The 12,115-nt window shown below is 34.9% G+C and overlaps 1 protein-coding gene across 1 annotated transcript in view; it reads right to left on the reverse strand.

The window, feature by feature from the left end:
* Positions 1-1,768: 1,768 nt before the first annotated feature.
* Positions 1,769-12,115, reverse strand: part of xpnpep1 (X-prolyl aminopeptidase (aminopeptidase P) 1, soluble) — a 29,609-nt gene continuing 19,262 nt past the window's right edge. The window contains exons 12-20 of the mRNA XM_088341210.1: positions 10,726-10,784; positions 8,657-8,734; positions 8,512-8,583; positions 8,391-8,451; positions 8,258-8,327; positions 5,168-5,341; positions 3,825-3,901; positions 3,643-3,741; positions 1,769-1,989 (exon numbers count right to left, since the gene is read on the reverse strand). Coding sequence (XP_088197336.1) covers positions 1,870-1,989; positions 3,643-3,741; positions 3,825-3,901; positions 5,168-5,341; positions 8,258-8,327; positions 8,391-8,451; positions 8,512-8,583; positions 8,657-8,734; positions 10,726-10,784 — 810 coding nt within the window. The 3' untranslated portion in view covers positions 1,769-1,869. The remainder of the gene's footprint in view (positions 1,990-3,642; positions 3,742-3,824; positions 3,902-5,167; positions 5,342-8,257; positions 8,328-8,390; positions 8,452-8,511; positions 8,584-8,656; positions 8,735-10,725; positions 10,785-12,115) is intronic.

Below are 12,115 nucleotides of genomic sequence, written 5' to 3' on the forward strand. Positions count from 1 at the left end.
TCTATCGGAAAGATCTTTTCTGGATATATATGTTGCCATTTTGGAGTGGACCATTTTGGCTTTAGCCGAGCGTACTAAGAATCTGCAGGACAGATACGACTACTAATAACGATGACCTGTATAAAAGCCTCGGGAGGGCAGGTATCGGTAGCGCCGCGTTGAAGTCCTGCGGGCAATAGCGGAGACGAACGGCACTGGCAAGGACACCACTAAAAACCATACAAAAACATTCCTAACAAAATAATGGGTGCGGCTTATACACAGGAGCGCCTTATAGTCCAAATTTTACCGTGACGTGTGCACACTTGACTTACGAGTCCAAATATGGATGTCAAAAACGGACATCTTTCACAGGCTCTTCTATCATTAGCAATAAAGGATAGCGGGGCACTCGGCGCTAATCCCGGGGGCCCCGCGCAGCTCATAAATCGGCGCGGGAACCTCCCACGGACCCCCGACAAATGAATCGCGCCCCGACGTTTCTTCCCAGACGGTCGAATGTAAACATCGCGTACGGGGGGATGCATCAGGGGCGCGTTTCGGGCACTCTGGAATTCGGCCAGGCGTTGACGGATTTACTCGATGGCTTTAAGACTCCGCTTAAACCGAGAAACGAAGCCGATCTGTTTTTATAAAAGAAGACTAGGATGTTCGTTTTAGCTTTAGGGGGTAAAAAAATTGTACGGCAGATAAATTATGAATCGAATTCTAAGTCGATGAGTTACCGTAGACGAGGAAGAATGCAATTTGGTGCAAAAAGTGCTAGGCTAGGATCCTATTTCGTATGAAGTGGTTCTTTTATGGCAAATTCTTTTTTACAGCTTTAAAAATAAAACCATTGAGAAACTCATCAGATAATATCGAATGTGACATTTTTTGACCCAAAAAAGATGGATGGATACTTTCCTGTAGGGAAATTCACACTTCCAGCAGTGTCCTTGTGGTGTTTATTAACAGGATGGCCTCGGGGTGCTGTGTTATTTAGTTTCGTTTAGAAATGAATACAAATGTCCGACAATCACGTCGAATGAGTGTTTTGTATGTTAAAAACATGAAAATGCCCCCCAAAAAAATAAAAATAAAACATTTACAGCAATTTTTAAGCAAATATGAAAATTCCAAAAAATGAACTTCTTCATGAAAAACGACATTTTGAATCTATTTGCATTTTGTTAAAAAAATACAAATTTTAAATATATACTTGAAAACATTTTAATACCACTATTTTTGACAAAAAAATAATAAAAACATTTTAAAAATACTTTTTGAATGTGTTATTTTTAGCCCCCCAAAAACATTCAAAATACAAAAAAACTCATTTTTTTAAAGAATCAAAATGGAAAGAATGTGGGGATTTTTTACTCCAATTTGATCGCCCAAATTTTGTTTCCTTTATTGTTGTGACAAGAAAAATGCCAAATAGAAAATGCCATTTTTAAAAATGAATGTGTTGTTTTAAAAAAAAAAAAAAAAAAAAAATCGGATTTTTTTTTTAAGTGTGTTCCTACTAGTGTATTGCCCTAAAAAATAAATATGAAGTTTTTTGATTCTTTTGACAAGAAAACGGCAAATATAAAATACATTTTCAATGTTTTTTTTTTTTGAAATCATAAAAATTAAAAAAAAAAAATCGGTAGAGGTATTTTTATGGCCCCCCAAAATGGAAATTGTCGTTCCCACTAATATTTTTGAAATAAAATACAAAAAATGATATGCCGACTCTTATCCCTCAACCGCCCCCCAAAATGAAAGACGAGCGGAGTCCGGATGAACTTTGAGGTTTAATAAAACTCTTCGAAAAGAAAAAAAATGTCCGCCGACGAAGACGCAAAATGTACAGAGGAGGGGCGAGGGGCCAGTCGGGGCCTCTCAGGCCAGGGGTCGGGTTTCCCTCAGCAGCCAATCCAGCGCCTCCTTTCGGCCTTGCCGCTCTAGCTCCGCCCCCACCACCTCGCGGCACGTCCTGTGGTAGGCGTTCACCCAATCGCTCTGGACCACGCAAGACAAAAAACAGACTCAATACAACTGACCTTTAAAATTGACTTTTTTTTTTTAATCTCGTAATCCACTGTTTTGACCTTGAGATTCATATTTTGTCCTTCAAATCGACCTCTCGGACTCGGTCGTCTCATATTTTCACCTCGTCATTAGCTGTCTTGACAGGTTCATCTCATGTCCTATTTTGACCTTGCTTTGAGCTCGATCATCATGTCATCTCATGTTTGACCTTGAGATGCATGTTTTGACCTTCAAATCGACCTCTCAGACATGGTGGTCTCATATTTTCACCTGGACATTGACGGTCGTGAGCTCCAAATCGACCTTTGGGTTCATCTCATGTCCTATTTTGACCTTGCTATTGAGCTCCATCATCATGTCATCTCATATTTGACCTTGTGATGCATATTTTGACCTTCAAAATGATCTCTAGAATCATTTCTATCTCATATTTTGGAGCAATCAAACACATTTTAGCAAAAGAGAATTCCACAACCATTCACAATCTACCCTTATTTCCAAAACCAAACCTTCTGGTGATTTGATTTGACCTTCAGGATCCTGTCATCCCGCTCATTGACATTTAAAAAATCTCACCATCCGCTGTTTTGACCTTGAAATGCATATTTTGACCTTCAAATCGACTTTCCAGGTTCATCTCATGTACTATTTTGACCATGCTGTTGAGCTCGATCATCATGTCGTCATATATTTGAACTTGTGATGGCTATTTTGACCTTCAAAATGATCTCTAGATCTCGTATTTTGAAACAATCGAACAGATATGACCAAAAGAGAATTTCGCAACTATTTGTAAATCCCCCCCCCCCTTATTTTCAAAACCCAATCTTGTGATGAACACCTTGACCTTCAAATTGACCTATAGGATCGAGTGCATTATCTTGACCTTGAAATTGACCTGTAAAATCATCTCATTTTGTATTTCCACCTCGTGATGACTATTTTGACCTTGAATTGACCTCTAGAATTCTCAACTCGTCTGTGACTTTTTGATGATTTGTCTGACCTTCAGATTGACCTCTAAAGGATGTCATTTAGTATTTTGACCTTCACGCTGATATCTAGGATCGTCTTGTATATTTGTAGCCTGTGCTGCTCCTTTTCAGATCACTTGACTTTAGTAGGAATGTCTTTATACAGCCGTGCCAATTGACTATTTTGACCTTCATACTGACCTCTAAGATAATGCCATCTCATCTTTTGACCTTGTGATAACTATATTGACCTTCAAACTGACCTTTAGGATCATGTCATCTCATTTTTGACTTTCCAATGACAATTTTCACTTTGACCTCGTAGAATGCATTTTAAAAAAAAGCATCTCCCGCATGTTTTCTAAACATCGATTTCAAGGTCAAAATAGGACACACAAGGTCAACGTAGGCTCTCATGCTTTTATTTTGGGAAGTAGATGGGCTCAAAAGAAGGCCGCGGCGGCCATTTTGTGGAAACTATTCAAGTGGCATAGCTCCAGGACTCCTGCTTCAATCGACCTCGAATCGAAATTCAATGTCGCACTGTCACTCTTAACAAATCCAAGACGGTTTCCTTGAAACGTTTTTGGTACGGCCGGACGTAAAACGGGCCCGAAAGGGTCGGTTGGAGAATGAAGGTCGCGTTCACCTCCTTCTGGGTCAGCATCTCGGTGCGAATCATCTTGACCTGGATGGGAACCAGCGTCAGCGGCTCGAAGGTCAAACTCCCTCGGTTTCGGTAATTGTACTGCCGCAAAATTCACACAAAAAATCCCATTAAAAGAATAATGCGAATGGAATCACGGGCGAGAGAATTTAATTCCGTCTCACTTTGGTCTCGGTCGGTACCACCAGGACCACGTTTTCGATCCGGATACCGAAGGATCCGTCTTCGTAGTACCCCGGCTCTGAAAAGAGATCATTCGACGGATGAAGGAGACTTCTATTCGAGACTCGCTGAGCGATTTTGCTGGGATGACCTCGTGAGTGAGACATATGAAAAAACGCAGAAATGGGAAAGGGGGCAAATACTTTTTCACCGCACTGTATATTTTCTAATTCTTGTCGCTGAGGATCAAGCCCTGTCCGAAGGGCTCCTTGACAATCATCAGTCGAGTCCCGTTTCTTTGTCCGGCCCTTCATCACAAAATGTCTCAAAGGACTACACAGGTTGCAATGACAACTCCCCTACATGCAGGCAAGGAAAAACTCAAACAGCTCAACGTGAAGAAAATAAGAAACCTTGAGAAGGGGCCTCACAAGTGGTCATCATATCTTTCAGATTGAATTTCCCCCTATGTTCCGGTCCGGAGCCTTCACTCTGAAAACGCCGGTCTACTCGTGATCCCAAGAGCCAAGAAGAAATCCGACAGTGTTTTCCATTGGGAGTGCTGTGGAATGCTCTTCCCCCTGAGATCCGATCTGCAACCTCAGTGGAAATCTTTCAATCTAAGCTTAAAACACAGTGGCTCAGGAGGTAGAGCGCTCGTCCTGGGATCAAGAGATCCCAGTTCGAATCCCGGCTTCTTCGTGTTACATGTGGAAGTGTCCTTGGGTAAGACACTGAACCCCTAATATCCCCAATAAGTAGGTTAGCGCCTTACATGGCTGCAAGGCCGCTATTGGGAAATGTGGAGCACATTGTAAAGCGCTTTGGGAAGTCTTGACTTGAAAAGCGCTATAGAAATGCAGATCATTTCATTTCATATTCCATAGCATATGAATAACTCGTATTTTATGTTGATAATATCTGTGTATTATTTGCCCTCATGTAGGTTTTAGATCAGGGGATGCTGTCATAATGGTCTGTGCTTTGCAATATGTGGTCTGTGTTGCAATATGTGGTCTGTGCAGCCCTTTAAGACTCCTTGCGATAAAGGGCCAAACAAATAAACAGGACTTGACTAATCCTCCTTCCAGGCTGACCAGGGTGCCATAGATTTGACATCGGCTAACAATACACAGTCAACATGAATCATCTAGCTATCAATAAGAATATATAGATGTAAAATTGTGTTCTGAAAGTGCCAATTCTGAAAAATTGTTAGCCTGTGCTAGCTTAGCATAATTAGAGGTTACTGTCTGAGGATCATTTCGGATTCAAAGGGCTTGTCAACAGCAGTAAATTCTGAGAGATTGTTAGCAAGCGTTAGCTTAGCGTAGTTAACGCTTACCGTCGCTGAGGATCATCCCGGGTTCGAGGGGCTCGTCGGCAAAAGTTTTGTAGCTGATCCCGCAGGGACCCTCGTGGACGTTGAGGAAGCAGCCCACCCCGTGGCCCGTCCCGTGCAAATAGTCCAAACCCGATTCCCACAATGCCGCGCGGGCGAAGGAGTCCAGGAGGTGGCCTGCCGCACAAACACAATGAAGGGACCGTGCGTCAAATGGAGTGCCTCCTAGTGGTAACGACAACATCTTCGTTACGAATGTACATTCATTTGAGCGATAGTTCGTGTCTTTTGCCTATCATTTCGATTATATTTTTTCTAAAAAAATTCGCTTGTCGAGAAAAGTGCGGAATCCGTAGCTAGCCGTCGCCGCCGAGTTTGTCCGGCATCTTGCCTGACATTCGACAATACAGTGGCATATAGCAGGTGTATCGACATTTCGTTCTGTGTACATTGTTACAAAGAACGACAATACAAAGGAAATTATTATTATTATTATTATTATTATTAAATATTGCACGCTGTACCTTTAAGACAAGTCAGGTTCATTTGAATAGCCCTTAATCATTATTATTTATTATTAGGATTTTCTTCAAAACGAATGAATTCATGTTATTGACATATTTATTACTATTTTTAAAATGGGCTTTTACTTCTATTTTTTTCAATCAATCCATTTATTCATATTATTCATGTACCATTTGTTTTATTAGTACTGTTGATTTTGAATATACACCAGTATTTCTATTCTAAAATATCAATGATATTTTCAGTATTTTTATTTTTTTAAATATTGACATTCATTCCTAATATTTTGCTATCATTTCTTTTGGATAAAAATCAAGTCATCACATTTATCATTGTCTCATTACTTATGACTATTCCATTCTTAACAATTTTTAATCAACTAATTCATTCATTTTTATTCTATTATTCATTTTTAATAGACACTATTATTTCATTTCTATAAAATGTCTCAATTCATTCATTTGATACATGTACTATTTTTGATGTTCGCTCGTCTTGCATTGCATATAGTGCTTTTCAGGTCATTGAAGAACTCCCAAAACGATTTACAATGTGCTTCACACTCTACCCCTGCAGGCACACACTCACGCACCGATAGCGGCATCAGCCATGCAAGGACTTTAATCGCCTCCTTATTTTTATGAATAGTCCTTAACGAGGTTTGGTTATGACTATGCAACTTAGCCAGGCCTTTTTTTTGTATTTGCCATAGAAATGAAGATTGGGATGATGATCATGTATTTGCTTCTACCTTTAGCATCACTGCAAATTTAGGGACCCATCAATCAAATTCAGTCATTTCATTCACTTATTATTTGACTATTCGTATTTGTTGAAAAGGCTTTGATTTCTTTTCTTTAAAACCAGCTCAGTCACTGTTTTTGGTTTATAGTTTTAGTGATCACATTTTGATACAGACCATTTCTATTCTGGAAAATTAAAAAAAATAGTCAAAAAAGGCTTTTATTATTCCTTAAAAACGATTCATTTTGTTCATTCGCTCTTATTTTCTATTTAGCTTTACTTTGCATTTTTGAAAATGGGCTCTTTTCGTATGATTTCAAATCATTCATTAGTATTTTTATGACTTTTCATATTCAAAATACACAATTATTATATTTATAGTTAGAAATCCACGTATGTATTTATTTTATTCAGTCGTTATTATGATTCACTTTTAAATAAGCTCTCATTGATATTCTTAAATCAATTATTTCATTTATTTCATGTATCATTATCATTTATTATATTTTTTTAAAATAAGCTCTAATTATTTCCATGCCTTAATGTATTCATTTACTATTTTTGTATCATTTCTTTTTACCATTCATCAGAAAACCTGAGCAAGACGAGACTTGTTAGCGTTATTAATGGTAAAAGGTTTCAATATAATATATGTATAAATATTTCAATTCAAAATAATAATATATGTAAATAGCATTTTCCCCCTTAAACATGAATTTTTCTCACGTTAGGATATTCTGAATAAACTCCGCTCCATTGTTTAAAAGGAGAACCGGAAATGTCCCAGTCGCAAAACAAAACCAAGGCGCCGCTGTGTGGCAAAAAGCAGTACTACAAGCGGCTATTTTATCGTTTCTATGATATCAAGTGCAAAAAAATAACAATTATACAGTAGTAACAAAGTTTTTTTTGAACATTCTAATTCTTATAAAAAAAGAATGATAGCGTAGCTTTTTTTTTAGTTTTTATTTGTTTTCATGAAACTTCTACATCACTAAAATACTTCATTCATACTCAATAACAATTATTTAAAAACCATGAAACGGAAAACGTATAAAAACGTACAGTGAAGCATTTTCAGTTTGTTTTAAACGATTTGACCAGATATAGGATTTAAAACAAGAACTTTTTTGTATCTATTTACAAAAGAGATTCCTCATACAAATTAAAAATATGTATACTTAAAAATATGAATACAAATCACTTCTTAAAGCATTGTTAGGTTGAAAATAAATATTAAAATAAGATTTCATTTGTTGTAGGTTTTATTTTTGGTTTTGATTAAAAAGTAATACGTTCATAAGAATAACAATTGAACCTTTTGTAACAACTAAAAACATTATTTGAAAAATCATTCTAAAGTAAAATTTATAAGCATGTTTTATATTTTAATTCATACTAAAAGGGAAATAAAACTGATGTTTTTACCTCACTAAAAATAATTCTTAAAAAAATGTCAAACAAAATATGAACAGTTTTTTTATGAATACAAATTTTAATTCACAGAAAAATTATTTAAGAAATGTTAAAAATGAACAGTCAAACTTGATTTAATTGTATTTCTTGTAATAAAATATGTATAACGATTGTAAAATAAAAACAAGAAAAAATGCATTTTTGAATTTAAAAGATAAATATGATAAAATATGTCTAACAATTGTAAAATAACAAGGAAAAATACATTTATAAACTTTAAAGATAAATATGATAAAAATGTCTAACAATTGTAAAATAAAAAATTACATTTTTAAAATGTAAAGATAAGAGTGTCCATGTTAAAAACAAAGGAGGACAGATGAAAACGGATAATAAAACTAAACGTACCTTTGGTCCCGTTGGGGAAAACGGCGGCGCTGACGGCGATGTGTCCCTTCAGCACGTAGGTGAAGCATTCCTTTCAAAATAAAAGCGGTTCAGAAGGCGCTCCGGCCCCTTCCGAGAATAAACGGCGCCGCACCTTTTCGTACGCCGACGGGGTCCCGAAATGCACCGTGCGGGTCACGTCCGTGGTCCCGTCGCTAAAAAATGACGCTGACGTTAAGAGCCGTCAAAATGCCACCCCTCCCGAACCATCTTACATGTACTGCGCTCCGGAATCGATGAGGTAAACTTCGTTGACGGTGAGGGTCCGGTTGGTTTCGGGGAGGGGCCTGCGTTAGCGATTAGCGGTTAGCCGAACAATGCAAAAAGAAAAGGGAGCGGGCGGCCATTTTGATTCTGGACCTGTAGTGAATGATGGCGGCGTTGGGCCCCACGCTGGAGATGGTGGGGAAACTCAGGCCCACGAAATGCTTCTGTCGGCTGACAAAACAAACAAAAACATCGGAAAAATTTGAGCGCAATTTCTGTGATCAGAAAAAACCCTAACCCGATTCACGTGTCAAGATAAAACAGTTAACATTCTTAATATTTAAACATTTTACATGTTTGTTACTTTAAAAAAAAAAATCTTTATTGGTATAATTTGTGTTCTTTAAAATCAATTGATTCATTCCTATTTTTCATTATAATTCATTTATACACTTCCTCTTCATTTTTGTTTCTATTCTTTAAAATGATATTTGTTTCATTCATTATTACAATTCATTTTTAAAAGATGCTCTTTTTATTTCTATTCTTTGAAATCAAATTATTAATCGCATTTATTTCCTCTTACGAAGACGGTTCATTTTTAAAATAGGGTGATATGTTTTTCTATTCTTTCAGATCAACTATTTTCTTTTTTGTAAATTGAAGGCATCGTATTTTTCATATTGGAATACTTTTTAGAATCATTTGAATCCCATTTCAATGATTTCATTTGAAAAAGTTCATTTTGATTTCCTGACGTGGTATTTTGGACTACGGAATGACTCCAGCCGTCAATCAAACCACAAGGGGCGGGACTAGAGACACGATTGGCTGAATCAGACCTAAGTAGGCCAGGAAATTATTTTAAGAATAGTTCTTTTTTTTCATACTAATGACACTTGAGTTTTAAAAAATTCAATAGAAGTGGCTTTTATGTGGCAACATTTTAGAAAATATAAACACATTAAAACTTTGACATTTGAAATCGGCGTTTTAAGTATGTTTGGAGGCACTTGGGTGGTAGAGGTCAGCATTTCCTGTGGTGTGTCTTGGGCAAGTACAGCCTGCTGACGCCCATCCCTCTCCAGGCCAACAAATCTTTAATTGTGTAGGAAGAATGATTCTTCCATTTCTTGATTTAAAAGTGCACGTTTGTCCATATCCTGCAGAGGGCGGTATCGCTTCATGTAGCCTTTGTAGCTTGAGAAATAAATATCTGACTACTGTAATATCAAAATGAAGATGAATAAAGAGAAAAGGAAGTTAAAAAAAATGAAGAAGAATAAGAAATACAGAACATGCCGAGAATTTGAACTTAGATGACGGACAAAAACATCTTAGCAACGAATTTAAAAACTAAATATAACATTTTTGTAAATAAGTGTGAAGAAACAAAGAAAAAAAAAATCCAGTATACAATAAAATTGAAAATATTACTAGGTTGATGAGGCAGGAAATGACAACTAATTAGTTTTCTATACTATACTTGACTATATATTTTGAATTATTTCATTTTGATCATCTACTTATCGTACTCTCACATCATTTTTTTACTCTTATATATTGTTTATTTTTATTTTCGTTTATCAAATGATTATTTTACCATATATATGTGTATAAATACTTGTGTATGAATTGTGAATTAAATAATGAATCATTTTATCATTGTCATTTATTGTATATTTTAACTTTATAATTTATTTAATTAATGATGAATCATTTAAAAATTCATCATTTCATGATTATTACAACTAATATACATGAATTTTTATTTATCGTTTATTAAATGAAATATTTACACACACACATTTATTTATATATATATATATATATATATATATATATATATATATATATATGTACTATATAATTTGATTATTGAAAAAATATTTTTTTACTTTTTTATATCATTGTATATTTTTATTGTTCATTCTTCAATTAATGATTTTTGTTTGTTAAATCTCTTAAAACTCATCATTTATTTATCATGATTTAATTATATTTATTTATGAATTATATTTATAATCATTTATTAATTCTATTCATTTATTTAATGATAGAACGATTACTTTTTAGCATCCATCGTTCAATCAGTTATCATTTAATTTTTACAGTTATAATGTATTGTAAATCCTCATTTTCGATTTCCTAACGATGATTTCTTTTAACGTTTGGTTTGACGAGAGTATTCTAGTCGCGCAAAAGACGAGCACGGCAATCACCTCCTCAGTTCCTCGGCTTTGTCGGCGGCGGAGATTTCCGTCACGGTGCCTTTGGGAATCTAGCACACGGAGAAAAAGGCCAAATTTGAGCCGACGTTCCCTTTCCCTGGCCCGGAGCGCCGAATATTACCTTTCGCTACAACACCGGATACACGTCAACTCATTTGTAACAATTTTAAACAATAAGAATTATAATTACTCCCCGTCTTCAAAGAATGAAGTGTTGTCGAGCGAAGGGTGGAGTAGAAGCTTTTCAAAATAAAAGGATAGGAAGCATCTGAAGCGCGTGTGTCAATTTTTCCTATATATTTTTCATGTATTACAAATGTTAAGCTTTGAAAATGAAAGTATTTTTTTTAGAATAGTCTATCAAGCGGGAAAAAACAATGGTTGAAATATTTGATCATGAATACTATAAATACTCATTTTCTAGTCATTTTTCTTTACAGTTACGATTAATTTGTAGAATTATTATTTAGGCCAAACAAAAGAATAGTTTCTCTGTTTTTAGTGAAAAAACAATGGTCGTCATCTTTTATTATAAACAGTCTTGTACACTCGTTTTTTTTTGACAGCAAAAACGTGTTTTAAGATTTTTTTATCTACAAAAAAAATAAAAGGAATACCTTAAGAATTTATCTTCCTATTTATACTAATTTTAACCGTAAGAATTATTTTTCAACAAAAGTAAGAATCATTAAAATATATTTTTAGTCTAAAAAAAAGTTGAACAATTTGAATATTAATCATTAAATTATGAATACTCATTTTAAGTTTACATTTTAGTCAACCCTTAGAATTTGCTTCAAGGAGAGGAAAAAAAAATACTATTTAAAAAAGAAAGTCAGTTCCTTCAAAAATTATTTTCACTCAATTAAGGATTGTTTTTCTTCACATTTTTTTACTATAAATGATACAAGGTTTTGATATTATGAATACTAGAATGACTTCACGAGATCTCCGTCTATTTTACAGTTTATATTTAAAATTGGAAAAAATGAAGGAATAGGAGTCATTTCTGAATTCCTACTCAATTAGCAGATCATTCATTTTTGTTTTTGTTTTACAACATTTTGAACTTATTTTCCTCGTTCTATAAACTGAATAGTTTAGAATATTAATTACAGTACTCAAAACCAATCATTTAATTGTCATTTTAAAATCTGCAATACATTTGAATGATTTACAAATAATGGAAAATAATTGTTATAAGATTTAAGAATTGTTTTCATTCATTAGGAAAAATAATACTTAAATGATCTTTTGGCAGAATAAAAATATTTGACTAGGAAAGATAATGTTTTCAAATATATCTATAAATTGAGGATGAAGGGGCTTGACTTGACCGATACTGTGTCAACTTTGTACGACCGCTAAGAAATATTTCCCT

Source organism: Urocampus carinirostris, chromosome 8 (genome assembly GCF_059441175.1).
Source record: "Urocampus carinirostris isolate Australia breed hairy pipefish chromosome 8, RoL_Ucar_1.0, whole genome shotgun sequence".
NCBI classification, from domain to species: Eukaryota; Metazoa; Chordata; class Actinopteri; order Syngnathiformes; family Syngnathidae; genus Urocampus; species Urocampus carinirostris.